Raw genomic sequence first — 15,545 nt, 5'->3', positions numbered from 1 at the left:
AAACTTCTAGAAACTTGACTTTGTTAACCTTGAAGGGATTTCTATTCACTCTGAAAGGCATTTAGAATCCCCATATCTTAAAGGCAGATGAGACTTTTAGAGATCATGTAATCTACTCTCAAGACCCTGATGCTAGGAAAGATTGAAGGCAGGAGGAGAAGGGGACAACAGAGGATGAGATGGTTGGATGGTGTCACTGACTCAATGGACATGAGTTTGAGCAAGCTCCAGGAGTTGGTGATGGACAGGGAAGCCTGACATGCTGCAGTCTATGGAGTCGCAAAGAGTCGGACATGACTGGGCGACTGAACTGAACTGAACTGAACTGAATTTACTTTCCGTCAATATCAGAGATTCCTTTAATAGAGTTTTTTTTTGGCCAGGGAATTTTTTGCCACCGCCCAGGCCCTTCCAGAAATGAAGCATGGTCTGGTTCACGCAACACATGGACCAAAGCTATAAGAGAATTTCCTTTGGGAAACCACTGTTATAATGATTCTCATTAGCAGTGAGAATTTACGCTCCATGTCCAGGAAGCAAAGTAAGTACAGTGAAGGGGAAACTTTAATTGATGTAGCATGCACTTGCATATATGTTTGCCACAGGTGTAAAATTTGTGGTTAGAGATAGGCAGAGGTCCCAAAACTTTAGAAAGAACTAATCAGTTGGATATTTTTCTTTTGTTCAGTCATTTCCTAGAGACACAAAATTACACTACTTTCTCATGCCCAATAGCCTTGATTCTACCTTGTCATTTGCTGACCTTCTATTGGAACCAGGCACATTACTAAGTACTAAGTACTTCACATATGTTATCTCATTTGAAATGCCTAAGAGCCTACTAAAGTAGCACTGAAAGAACACAAATTCAGTTGTAAATGAATCTAAGGTTTGTGTTCTGGTCTCTCCATATCAGCAGAACGCTAACATCCATGGAAACCAGAGGACTTGGACTTATTCTCTCCCAGAATGCCCTGTGCCCCACTGACCAGGACCCAAATACATGTCCTGGAGGCACAATAAGGGTATGTGAGGTTCTACTTGGCCTTTAAAATGTTCTCAGGGCATGCCCCCTATTTGACAATCACTATAAACCTTGTGAGTACTAGGTAATAGGTAATGCATAGAGCTAGTAATGGAAAGCATACACCCATAGGGAATTTGCAGAGGAATGGACACTTGCATCACTAAAATAACATGCTACAGTCCAGAGGTGAAGCCATCATTCATGTGAATCCACAAAGGTTCAGGCCACTATAACCTGCTGTCTACTAATGACAGTTTTGATTCTTGCTCCATGTAGTGTTTATGGTATGAAGGAGAAATGTGGCGGAAGCAGTGATATGTCTATAGAAAGATGAGAAGAGAGTCTCCTTGGTCACATTAAGTAAGGATAAATGAGCAGTCTGTTCCTGTTTTCAGTAGCAATCACTGCACATCCTTAGGCATAATTCTCATTTGAAAAGAAGTGGTCACAAAAAGCACAGTGTCTCTACAATACAGAATAGGGAGTGTTCCATGACAATGAAGAATAAGAGAGAGTACTATGTTTCTGAAGCCCAATGAAAGAACTAGAGATTTCACCAAATTCAAAAGTAGAATTCAGAAAGGAAAAGGTCTCTTCTTTTCTCTGAGAGCCTTCTCCCTGCTCATTGCAGCTAAGGTTCCGTTTTGTTTATTCTTAAAATGTGTCTTATAGAGCAGCTTCCTGTTCCTAATCTTAAAACACACTGAGTTTCCAATTGTTGCCCTGATAATTAGTCACCAAAGTTTTCTGAAGCCAGCACCAAAGTTAAGATATAAAAACTGATGTTTGGCATGAGGATATGATTATGCAGAATGCTACTAAAAGAAATGCAAAGTGTAATGGAAAAAGAACACAGTAATACTTAAACTACTTCTGTTGTGGTTAATTAGACAAGCCTTTGTTTGACCTAATGCATTATATTTACAAATATAGCCATGAAGAAGCAGACAGCAAATAAGAAATTAAATTCTTAGGCTATTAAATAGAAATCCATAAAGACTTAAAATTTCCAACAGCATGAGGCAATACACGCATAGAGCCAAATATTCTTAAGTATTTTCAAATAATAGTTATAAAATGTTATCACTAAGGAAGAGTACAAACTTCTCATAAAGTCCAATATGAAAGCTTTAGTATTTTCAAATGTAATAGTAACTATAAATGAATAGATCCAGTCCATATACACAAATGCATTTCTTTCAAGTATCTCTGAATACTGAAGTGTAGACAAAATCTGATGCACAGTATAAGAAATTATTATGCAAAACCCATCACTAATGCAAATATATAAGATTCACCTATAAAGAGCATGTCATTCTCTTATTTATGAGCTGACTGATAGCAAGAGTTTCTGATCAGTCTCAGACCGACAAGAAGAATAAAGCAAAGAGAAACAAGAAGTTGAGTAAATCTCAGGGTGATTATTTTATCTGCTTGAATGTTTTCTTTCCTTGATGGTACCCTACACACTGAAAAACTACCAAAAACAGCCACACATAGAGCACAAGTCACAGCCTCTATCAATCCCTAAGCCCGACTTCATTCTTTCTTTGTAAATACCATGACATTGCCGGTGCCACTTTCTTAATTAAAAGTCTGGAAAATTTGAAAACTGCCCACCTGAATTTCAAATCCAAATGTTCCATTATCTTGTTTTTCCACAGTAACAAGCTTTCTGTTAAAAAAAAAAAAAAGGAATGAAGATCAAAGTATCACATTTGGCACATATCTATCATTAAAAATAACTGTCAATAAAAAATAGCTGATGTTTGTATAAATTGTAGTATATATGACTGTCCCTGTGTGTGTGTGTGTGTGTGTGAGAGAGAAAGAGAGAGATATCAACAGCCTGGAAAGCTGTGTTTCTAAACATCTTCGTGAGACACCAAAAAATAGATGAAATTCTTTACCTTTGAGACCAGGAAAAGTCACCCACAGAACTCGATCTTGTCAGAGCAAGCTGAAAAATACAAGTACACAGTTATTGAAAGATCCTTAAGACACATCTGTAAAATGTTCTAAATCACAAAGGACTCTTCTTTGGCCCCACTCCTGGGAAATTGTTACAGAAAGGCAGTGATTTCCATTCTCCAGTGATAGCAAAGGAGAGCTGGGAAAGGAACCATTCAGGTATTACATTTGAAAGATTAAAAGAGGCTTCGATAATAACACCTTATGGCAAAAGAGTTAATGTAATGTGGCAAAATTCCAAAGCTTCCAAAAAGAACTTCATATCTAATCTGTACCTGAAATAGCCTCTGAAAGTTTAACCACAACAGTTTATAATCACACTGAAATCCAAAGAAAAAATAACACCCATAGAATGGCATATAAAACCCAAATAGTTTATAGTTTGGGGAGATACTGTTGAAATGACTGTTTATTGTAATAGTTCAATATGTTACTGTTTTTAGAAGGATAAAATCATCTAATACCTAGAAGCATAATTTGGATAAAATGAGGGACTCAAAACCTCAATTATTTTTATGATTTATTTTTGCAATGATTTTAAAAGAGTACAGTGAGATTTCAGCCAAGAAAAGAAAGGAACTTCAGAATGGAATAAATGTTGTAAATGACATAACCTTTTGCTTCCCTGGTAGCTCAGACGGTAAAGAATCTGCCTGCAATGTGGGAGACCGGGGTTTGATCCCTGGGTCGGGAAGATCCCCTGGAGATGAGAATGACAACCCACTCTGGTATTCTTCGCTGGAGATGAGCCTGGCAGGCTATAGTCCACGGGGTTGCAAAGAGTCAGACAGGACTGAGCAACTAACACTTTCACTTTACTTCTCTGCCTGTTTTGGGAAGAGATCATTTAGAGATAAGCTTCCAGGATACAGTCTATCATTATAAATAAAGGAAAAGTTGCTAAAAGGTGTCATCTCTTTTTTTAAGGTAATTATAGTGAGTTTTGTGTGTTTTGTGTTGGTTCTTTGCTTAGGCATTAACAAATGTTAATCAGCTCTTTCTCAAGTGTTGGTCCAATGTTCCAAAACAGAAGTTCATGCTACTGGTTAGTCCAAGGTGTTTATTTAAGTGGCAGCCTATTATGCTTCTTATATATCAATGACTACAGAAAATATCAGGAGGTAATGCAGGAGTCCAAACAAGTAAAAGTAAAATAGAAGATAACAGCCAAAAGGAGAAAAGTATGCAGAAGAAATTAATGCACAAATGAAATCTTCATTAAGGCATTTGTTAGAGAAGCTACATCACTGTAAGGAATTTGAATTACCAAGTACAAAATGCCAGCATTCTCACAAATTTTCTTGAATGGTTCAGAGTTCAGAATTTGGCCACTGGTCAGTATTGTTAACCCAATGAAAAACTGATGTCTTCCTACAATAATAATAAACTTATTATACTTTCCTCTTTTATTAGCTCTGGACTGCAAATCATTTATATCCTCTTGAAGACTACAACAAGAGAAGGCTCAGAACCGAAAAAAAAAAAAAAAAACCACATTTCTCTATATTTGCTTAAAAGAAAACCCTAATGGTGGGAAAGATTGAAGGCAAAAGGAGAAGAGGGGAGCAGAGGATGACACGGTTAGATAGCAACACTGACTCAATGGACATGAATCAGAGCAAACTCCAGGAGACAGTGAAGGACAGGGAAGCCGGGCATGGTGCCATCCATGGGGTCACAAAGAATCAGACACGACTTAGCGAGTGAACAACAATCTATTTTTAATTTATAAGGACTAACTGCGGAAGGCCTATTACAGTTTGTGTGGTTTGTTCAGCCTGATTTTGTCCTGATAAGTGCCGTTAACAAGAGTGGGGACCATTCAGCTATGCAGTGGGTTGCCTTCTTGTGGAAGAGAGCAATAAACTTGATATGCCCAAACATTCTCAACCTCTCAACTATACTATACTCATATTTTTTTATTTTCATTATTTCCATTTGCTTGGCTTTTATCCTTATTTTGGATGTAAACTACTTAGGTAGGTCATATCATGCTATCTGTAAATCATAACTAGTCTTTATATTTAAAAATATTACTCTTGCTATCAATACTCATCAGATTATGCATATATTTATATATGTGGAAGCATATATGTGTACTTATATGAAGGCAGATGGGATTAAACACCTCACTTCTGTTCATAATTACTTGTAGCCTTTGGACCTCTTGAAGGATGTATTCATTTTATTTCTACCCCAACACCTAGCACAGGGTTTGGAATAGAATGGAACCATATAAACAGCTAAACAGAAAAACAAAAGTAAACTACTAGATAACAATACAAGCAAGTAAGTGGTAGTGGGAGATGCAAAGATTTATATGAGTCTTCAAATCTGTCCATTAAATTAAATATTCATAGGAAAAGCTCAAGGGTAGACTTTTAAAAATATAAAATAAAATTTTAATGAAAGAAAACAAACAAGGATTAAAAAAAAAAAAACTGACTTCTAAAACAGCAAGAACCATAGCAAAAGGACTAATAGAAAACAAAGTCAGTCAAACTCTAGCTAATTGACCTGATTAAAATGGAAATATCTGCCTAGAACAATATGAGATGCAGAGCAGATACTCAGCTCTTGTGGACTGACATGGGTCATCAGTGAAACAAAAAAATCAGACTAAATCAAATTATGAATTAGTTTCCACTCTGGATCAGCAATGAGCCTATCATAGACACCTAACATTAAATACACAACTGCTAAATGAATGAATAGTTCATTTTCATTCATTTAGCAGGAATTAATGAATTCTTAAAGTTTTGAGACTTTTTCCTCATCAATTTTAAATACACATTTGCTAAGCAAATAATCATAGCATTGATGAGAATCTCAAGATTTCATCTCATCCTCCATTAACCTGCCTTCTAAATTAAAAAAAAAAAAATCATTCTAGATAGATTCAAATACAAAATTAAGTCCACAAGACAAATCCAAGTTGTCTGCAGAAAAGGAAATTTCCCCACCTCTCTTGGGCTAACAGTTCTACTCTAGCTAATTGACTAGATTAAAATGGAATTTTCTACCTAGCACAACATGAGATGCAGAAAAGAAACTCAGTTCTTGTGGACTGACTCGGGTTCAGTGAGAAAAAGAAAAAAATCAGACTAAATCAAATTATAAATTAATTTCCACTCTGGATCAGCAATGAGCCTGTCATAGGCACCTAACATTTAAGTTAAAAAAAAAAATTTAAATAAATGAGGCACCATCAAATTCTCTGACACATGCCACATCTAGACACAGTACCTACTTGTTTTTTATCTGAACTCTCAGACTCAGGCGATGTGGAATGTTCTTAGGGTTCAACCAAAGGAATGTTCTTAGGGTTCGACCAAACTATCTGTCTACGTGAAAAGAAGTATGTCTGAGGTCTTATCAAAGATCTTACACTTTAGAACAAGTTTTGTCTGCAGCCTTTCCCTGAAGTGAGCAGCCTTCTTCTAGAATCTGACCAGTGGAGTCTCTGCTCCCTAGACCGCCCTCCCAACCCGAGTCTTTTCTCAGGGCTGGAGGGATGACACCAAAACTCTTTAATGAGGAACTGGTATGCAACAAACAGCATATGCTGGCAACAGCTGTCTTTTATTACACATTATCTAATATGAGAAATCTAGGTTTAGCAATTTGGCAGGGCTGCAAACTACACATTCAATTATGTCTCCTGAGAAGACAAAACTCCTTAACCCCTTGCTAGCCTCTGATCCCTGGGTTGGGAAGATCCTCTGGAGAAGGGAATGGCTACCCACTCCAGTATTCTTGCCTGGAGAATTCCATGGACAGAAGAGCCTGATGGACTACAGTCCATGGGGTCACAAATAGTCGGAAACGACTGAGCAACTAATGCTTTTAACTTTTTTTCAGCTTCTAATATAAAGATGCCTGGGGTTTCGGCTGAGGATCCCAACTCTTGTGTTTTTAGTCAGGTGATTTAAAAGCTTACCAAAAAAATGCAACATAATTTTTGTTGCTATGAGATGATTCACAATGTCCTTCTTTAGTGGGAAACAAGACCAAATATTTCAACTGTCAGTTTGCAGAAAATAGGAAAAATCTGTAGCAGAGCCAGATAGTCAGCCCTGCAGAGGAGCTTGTAGTTTCACACTGTAGCCACTTCTGCTGCTAAGTAACAGCCTGCTACTTCCTCTCCTCACTGTGTACTCATTTCCTGAAAGTGTCAAGAGTGGGGGGAGGGGCAGATACCTATTCACAGATGAGATATTTTTGTTTTTGTTGTTTGTTTCAAAAGTCCACAAATTGTGTGTTCTGCTCCCTTTCCAGTACCCTACCTCACCCTCCCAATTCTTCCATGAATACAGGTTTTTTCCGCTTTTTTAGTCAGGCGGCTTAGAATAACACAGTTCTGCAGAAATATTTTAAGATTAACAAAATAATGGAGCTGAACTCAATTTCTTAACTATAAGTGCTCTTAAGGAATGTAAATACTGTACAACTTTGCAGCTTCTCAAGAAATTCTTATTGTGGGCTCATGAATCTCTTTCAAGAAAAATTTTTGGATATATTCGCTAAGCACACCACAATATGGATTAGAGACTACTTATCAAATTCTTTTGTAATGAAGTTAACAGTTTTCTACTAAAAGTATTCATTAAATGATCAAAATATCTTGTTAACATCAAGAACACTTAGGAATTTTGGTGACAGATGAGTGTGTGGCCAGAAATAAAATAAAAGCTCCTGAAGGGCAGAATCCATCTCAGAAATACATACAAAGTCAGCACAATATTCTATATCTGACTTATAACTGAAATCACCCTTTCAGAAGTTGTCTATTTAGTAATAATTTGATAACCAAAGAAAACCAAACAAAGAAAAACAGTGTGTGGTTCCACGAATGCATATTCAGTCTTCCCCTCTGTTTGTCAGTTTTTCACTAGAGCATTCAGTGAAAACTACTTTCCAAGGGTGACCTACTGCCCTTGGGAAAATGGGTGTAAGGCCCATGGCTACTCTTTTAGTATCACAACATTCATCAAGATAACATTACTTCATACCATCTCCTTCCTACAGCATTTTCCATTGCAGGGATTTTTTTTCCCTAAAACTGTGTTCAAAACTAGGAGACCTCACTGGGCGTATGTCACCTCCTACAAAAACAGGTACTGAGATAATACAAACACAGAGAAATCTATTTTTAAATAATGTTGAGTGCAAACACCCAAATGATTCTGAAAATTAATCTGAAACTACGAGCTAACCAGATACAGCTTTGCAGAAACCAAAGCCAATGATAACAAGAAGTATGAATTGTTGACGTCAGCACTGAAAGGGTTGAAAATAACAGTGGGCAGAAAACACCTGCTTGTGGGATTGCTTCACAGGGATCTCGTTGCCTGCAATTCAGTCAGTGCCAAATGAATAGTTATTCTCTAAAGACCAGTTAAAGCAAATGAACACCCATTTGGAAAATTCTGAACGGTTGGAATAAACTTGCATCAAGTCTCATTGATGATAATTGTACAGAATCAAATATATCATATACAAATGTTTTGTTTTGCTTTTTATTTTCCTTAAGTAAATTTCACAACAGTAACAAAAAGCCATTTGAATAGGAGGAGTCTTACATGGGAAAGAATATGAGGAAAGGGAGAAGAAAAGACCTACAAAAGATGTGAACATATTAGTAAAATAATTGGTGTGGAAGTGTGTGTGCATGTGTAAATAGATATACAGATTACACACACACACACTGTATCTCATATACCTAAACTGTTCTCATCTTCTCCCATAGACTCCCTGATTGCTTCATTTCAGTTCATGCTTTCTTCACTCAGGCTTCAAACCAAAGTGGCCCCCTCTTCTCCTCTGCTTTTCACAGCCAAGTCTTTATGTCTCTTCTCCATTCCTTCAGTTCCTCTTTCTCCAACTACTGCAAAAATTGCTCCCTCACCACTAGTCTCTAGCCACTTACCAACAAGCAAGGTTCCAGAGTAAGGTTCCTAAAACTTTGTATTCAGTCATGCTCAGTTGGTTCCCTGGGTGCTGGTCAGATTACTACTTCCTCAGGTCCAAATCTTATGAAAAGCAGGCCAGCTCTGAGGTCTCCTCTCCTCTCCCACACAGACACTTATCAGGTCTATCTAACACAGTTATGTACTATTACTTAAACTGCCCTAAGGGCCCCAAGATCTGTACCTCAGCATTTTAATTATTCCTTTGCGCTGGAATACCCTTCAATATACAGTACATCTTTCATTGAAGATTGTACTCAAAGACATGTACTTGGGTTTGAGCATGTATGTTACTTTATATTGTATAACACCTACTTGTTCTGTCTGCTCAATCGTAAACCCTATAAGGCCAGGAAATTGTCCTTCTCATCTTTATACACCCTGCACTGCTATACACCTGAAAAGTGAATAAAGGTTTTGGTACTTCCCACAGGGGCTTTATTTTCAGAAAATAACTCGATAGGAATGTTTTTTATTAAACTTAATGTCATAAAGGCACTTTGGAATTGAAAAAGATCAGTCATCCAAACCAGAACAAATTATTCCCTTATCTCTTTTGAAAAATACCAAAGAATCAGCTATGTGCATCACTAAAAAAAGATCATGACTCTTCCACTATGCTATAACTCTGTAATCCTGAAATTAGAAGGCTTAAGAGGAACATACAATGTGCATGCAAGATTTAAGGGCAAAAATTCATGCTTTAAAACAATTCTAAATATTTTTGCATTCAGATGTGTATGTGGGACATTGTAGCAAGCTAACGAACCAAAATCTGAAGAGATTTTTTTGGTTTAATTCTTTTTTACAAGTTGGAAATTGAAAAAACTCGCAATAAATCCAGTTGGACATGGATTTTCCCAAATAAGTTTTCCTCTCTAGGGAAATACTTTGCAATCAAAATTAAAATAATAACATAATTACTGAGTTATTGAGCACATACTGCATATCAGTCATTCTGTTAAACACCGCGCATTTCTTCACTTACATCGCAGGAGAGCCCCACAGGATGGTTCTATTATTATCTTCATTTCAGAAAAAAGCAAACTGAATCTTAGAGAAGAAAATGACTTATTCAAGATTCCATAGCTACTAAGTGGCAGATCTTGCACTCATTTATTCAATAAAAGTCTTAATTCCCAATAGTGTGAGGTACATGCCAGAGCCCAGAACTAAAGAAAATGTTGTCAATAAAACTTGCACTAAAAAATATGTCTTCTCCCTGGATTATGAACTGACATGACTATTAGAGACTGGGAGACAGCCTGGGAGGGAAGGACTCCTTCCCAATGGGAGACATATAGGAAAAAGGAGCAATAATTCTCAAACTGGTTGTGTCTACAATATACACCATCTTCAAGCTGATATGCTTAATGATTTTATTTTATCAGAATACCTCTTGTAGTGAGAAAATAATATTCTTTCAGGTTTGCCCTAAAAATGTTTTCTCATGGTCTTAAATCTTAAATTAAGACTTAATGACTAGAGTGTGAGTTTTCTGGGCTCCTTGCCTCTTTCTTCACTCATACTCTGAGCCACTAATTTCAAAGGATCTGAAATAACATTTTTAACATGCAGTCAGACAAATATATCACTCTGCTCTCAAGAGAACAAGAACACTGTAAAAGGTAAAAATAGCCCTCATACCTGCTTTCTTCCCCGAGGCAAAGTAGCCACAGTATCTGCCAGCATTTGAAGCCTTCTGTTATCATCATCCATGGTAAAATTGCCTGTGAGTGTGGAGTAGGAGCTATGCCCTGGACCAGCATAGTACTCCATGAAATTGCCATTGCTGCTCTGTTTCCTGAGCTTTTGTAAAGACATTGTGAGTAAAGATTACTCCAGCTAGCACATGGTTGAATGGCCTTGCAGGGTGGGGGAAACTAAAAGTATAACCCTCTGACAAGTAATCAAAAGTAGCAAAGCAGAAAGAGCCCATGTGACTTCTGTGGTTTGAGGTACTTGTTACACAAACACTATCTTGCAGTCCACTCCCATTTCTCAGGGCTTTTTTCTTTAAGCCCCTGAGAGAAGGCTAGTTTTTAGCATTCAAATAAATAGATTTATATTTTTTTTCTCTTCAAACAGCCAGAACTCTTACACTTTCATGTTCTATGGCAAGTTGTGTTCAAAACACTGTCTACCTTTTTTGTAAAGGAAAAAGAAAAATTTCCCCAAATTCTGCCATTAGTTTGACATCCACTCTCCTACTTAATATGGGCCAATGTAGTGTAAAGGTCAGGATGTGTGGATACCGATTCCCCATGAATATAAGCAAGACCTACAGGGTCCAGTCATAATGTCCTCTCACGAAGTCTTTGTAACGTACTTTCGCCAAACATCTTGGCTCATTAATGTTCATGAAAAAAACATTATATCTGCCACTTGGGCTGTGATCATTCAACATTCCTCTGGTTGTCCTTCCACTACTTCATCCTCACTAAAATTATCCATCATGTCTACAAAGAGCAATGGGAGGGGAAGCACATTTAGAGCACAAAGTTGGCCATGTCTTAGACTAGACTTAGTTACAACATCAGCAACTGGTCCAAGGGAGGAATGGAGAGGGCATGAAAGTAACAGGCAAACCAAACAGGCACAAGAACATTTCCAGTTGGTCCCTGCCAATGCACATGCACCAAGGGCAACAACATGAATTACTCACTTTCACTGATGCTTTTATTGGTGGAAGTTAGGGAAATGGTTTTAAGGAAATTAGTTTCAGAGGAGGAGCAGGAGACATAAATAGAAGGAAGATTCAAAATAAAATCAAAATGAGAAGTTTTGGATAGTATAAAAAGTGAATTGTCATTTTCAAAATCATTGGGAAGTTCAACAGTAGAATATTAAAGAGTCAAAAAGTCTTTAAAATGGAAGTCAAAGCAAATTCAGCTCAAGCAAAATCTGCCAAATGTAAATCGTAAAATCTTCAGAGTTAACGGTGCTTAAGAGATGGAGTCACCTCAGAAATTTTTAAAACCCTATCACAGCATGACTCATTACAATTGGAATTGGATAATGACATGAACAAAATGATGTCTCCAAAGACCTGAATGAATGAATGAAAGTCACTCAGTTGTGTCCGACTCTTTGCTTCCCCATGGACTGTAGCCCGCCAGGGTCTTCTGTCCATGGGGATTTTCCAGGTCAGAATACTGGAGTGGGTAGCCATCCCTTCTGCAGGGGATCTTCCTAACCCAGGAATCGAACCCAAGTCTCCCACATTGCAGGCGATTCTTTATCATCTGAGCCACCAGGGAAGCCCTATAAAGATCTAAATCAGGGATGACAAACACATATGCCTCCAAGGTTCAGTTTGATAAAATAATATAAATGTGTAATACAAAAGGGAGTTGTAGAGACTTTGGCAACTAATGAATATGGTCAATTATAAAGACATTTATGGTGTGTGTGTGTGTGAGAGAGAGAGAGAGACAGAGAGAGATGTGAGAGAGAGATTGAGTTTTAAAGTATCTCCAGGTTACTATAAGGTACATGAAATAAATTAACACTATTACTTGAGGACAGCAGTCCACCCGTCTTCTGGGAATTTTATAAAATTAGGTAAATATTTTAATATTTCAAGATACCAAATAGAAATGACATGTTTGTCTGATATAAGGACACTAAGCCAACCAACAATCAGGTTTTACAAACAGATGTTAAAATTGTATCAATTAAGTTGTGTGATACTAATCTTAAGCTAATATAAATTATAGAAATCTATTGAAAGAATAGATTTTAGAGAAATATACTAAATTCAGAAATTGGAAAATAAAATTTTTACTAGATTTATGAAATGTGTTTAACAAGTAGAATACTTTAGATTATGAGATCCATGGTTGTAAAATCAGAGTCAAGGGGAAGTTTGACATTCAGCCAGTACATACCAGTATGGTCACCCTTGTTAATTACATCTTTATGACTTGGTGTATTTTGATCAAAATAGATCAGTTCTCTGTTCTGATTATCAGGACCTGTGTCACACTAATTAGTAAATATGTTAATAACTTTGTTGTTCAGTCTCTCAGTTGTGTCCAATTCTTTGTGACCCCATGGACTGCAGCATGTCAGGCTTCCCTGTCCTTCACAACCTCCCTGAGTTTGCTAAAACTCATGTCTACTGAGTCGATGATGCCATCCAACCATCTCATCTTCTGTTGCCCCCTTCTCCTCCAGCCCTCAATCTTTCCCAGTATCAGGGTTTCTTCCAATGAGTAGGCTCTTCATACCAGACAGACAAAGTATTGGAGTTTCAGCTTCAGCATCAATCCTTCCAGTGAGTATTCAGGATTAATTTCCTTTAAGATTGACTGGTTTGATCTCCTTGCTGTCCAAGGGACTCTCAAGGGTCTTCTCCAGCACCACAGTTAGAAATATTTTATTTTAATAACTACCCTGATCAAAGTATCCTTTGTGATAACTGTAGGGAAAAACTAATGTTTCCATACAAATGTGATTTCAACCTTCAAACCTTGATTTACAAAGATTTTCTACTATTTATTTCATATTCTATAAAATTGCCATTAAGATTGCCATTGTATTAATTGCCATTTTATTAATTATAATACCCTGAAACCATCTTTCCCTTCATCATCGCCTTTATTTCATAATAAAATGAAACCAGATCAAGTTATCTACCTACTCAGAAAAATTCAGTAGTACCTCATTGTCTATAAAACAAATTAAAGAATTCCAAGTTCTTATCTAACTTCATCTCTGAAATGTCATATCACTTTTATAAAATACATAGGTAGTTTAATGGATAGGAGGTCTTACACCTCTGAAGCAAGGTCCTGGAATGACACTGTGTGCTGCTGACAAAGGGCAAGACATGGTGACTGCCTTCATTCTCATATCACTTTTTTCAGATCATTCTTTTAAGACTTAGTATTTTACAGTTAGATTATAAAGCTAGTTTAACTTATATGCAGAGTACATCATGAGAAACGCTGGGCTGGAGGAAGAACAAGCTGGAATCAAGATTGCCGGGAGAAATATCAATAACCTCAGATATGCAGATGACACCACCCTTATGGCAGAAAGTGAAGAGGAACTAAAAAGCCTCTTGATGAAAGTGAAAGAGGAGAGTGAAAAAGTTGGCTTAAGGCTCAACATTCAGAAAACTAAGATCATGGCATCTGGTCCCATCGCCTCATGGGAAATAGATGGAGAAACAGTGGAAACAGTGTCAGACTTTATTGTTGGGGGCTCCAAAATCACTGCAGATGGTGACTGCAGCCATGAAATTAAAAGATGTTTACTCCTTGGAAGGAAAGTTATGACCAACCTAGATAGCATATTAAAAAGCAGAGACATTACTTTGCCAACAAAGGTACATCTAGTCAAGGCTATGGTTTTTCCAGCGGTCATGTATGGATGTAAGAGTTGGACTATAAAGAAAGCTGAGCACCGAAAAATTGATGCTTTTGAACTGTGGTGTTGGAGAAGACTCTTGAGAGTCCCTTGGACTGCAACGAGATCCAACCAGTCCATCCTAAAGGAGATCAGTCCTGGGTGTTCATTCGAAGGACTGATGTTGAAGCTGAAACTCCAATACTTTGGCCACCTGATGCAAAGAGCTGACTCATTGGAAAAGACCCTGATGCTGGGAAAGATTGAGGGCAGGAGGAGAAGGGGATGACAGGATGAGATGGTTGGATGGCATCACCGACTCAATGCACATGGGTTTGGGTGGACTCCTGGAGTTTGTGATGGACAGGGAGGCCTGGTGTGCTGGAGTTCATGGGGTCTCAAAGAGTCAGACATGACTGCACAACTGAACTGATAAAGCTAATTATTCACAAGTCTGTTTCTACACTGTCTAATTTCCTCTAACCACCTCATTTTCTATATGAACACCTATACCTAGGTGTTCAGTAAATGTTTGTTAATAGAAAGAAAAGGGTAGAGGAGAAGATATTTAACAAAATTAATTCAACAACATTGTTCTAAAGCATCAAAGAAGAAAAACTAAACTGGCAGAAAAATTTTGTGCTATTAACCCATATTCCAAAGTTCTATAATTTTCTATAATTCTGTGGACAGAATTTTTTACAGTATTCAAACTAGTCAAAAAATCTTGAGATGAGATCCAGTTTATTTTACCAGTGCTATACTAAATTTTCAAGATAAATACAAATCTTATATTAATTGTCCAAGAGCATAAAACAAGACGCATTCTCTAAAGCTAATTAATCTGATCCTGCCTGAGAATCCCATGAATAGAGGAGACTGGCCGGCTATAGTTCATAGGGTCACAAAGATTCAGACACGACTAAAGAGACTTAGCATACAAACTATATATAGAAGGCATAAAAGAATGAAGGAAGGAAAGAAAGGAGAGAGAATATTAAGCTAATCTCACTTATTAATTCTGATACAAATGTCTTAATAAAATATCAAATTGAGCCAAATACTGTATTAAAAATAATACTTCTCAACACAGTAGGATGTGTCCCAGGAATACAAAGATACTTCAACAGTAGGATATAAGATATTAACATAAATCACTAAATCTCTGGATGAAAGAAAACATTCAGTGCAACAGACACCAAGACTGGTATGATTTCCTTGCT

General features: G+C 37.2%; 1 protein-coding gene across 5 annotated transcripts in view; it reads right to left on the bottom strand.

The window, feature by feature from the left end:
- LOC122688445 (cytohesin 1 interacting protein) overlaps nucleotides 1–15,545 on the bottom strand; it is a 76,054-nt gene that overhangs the window by 16,911 nt on the left and 43,598 nt on the right. For 4 of the 5 annotated variants that reach the window (XM_043894443.1, XM_043894442.1, XM_043894441.1 and 1 more), the window contains 2 exons: nucleotides 2,938–2,987; nucleotides 2,648–2,702 (listed from right to left, as the gene is read on the bottom strand). In XM_043894443.1, the coding sequence (XP_043750378.1) occupies nucleotides 2,648–2,702; nucleotides 2,938–2,987 (105 nt within the window). Of the gene's footprint in view, nucleotides 1–2,647; nucleotides 2,703–2,937; nucleotides 2,988–10,614; nucleotides 10,876–15,545 lie in introns of those variants that run through there. The other variant, XM_043894440.1, reaches the window with a different exon arrangement.

This window comes from Cervus elaphus, chromosome 33, assembly GCF_910594005.1.
Source record: "Cervus elaphus chromosome 33, mCerEla1.1, whole genome shotgun sequence".
Classification (NCBI taxonomy): Eukaryota; Metazoa; Chordata; class Mammalia; order Artiodactyla; family Cervidae; genus Cervus; species Cervus elaphus.
This window is presented reverse-complemented; position numbering and strand designations above follow the sequence as displayed.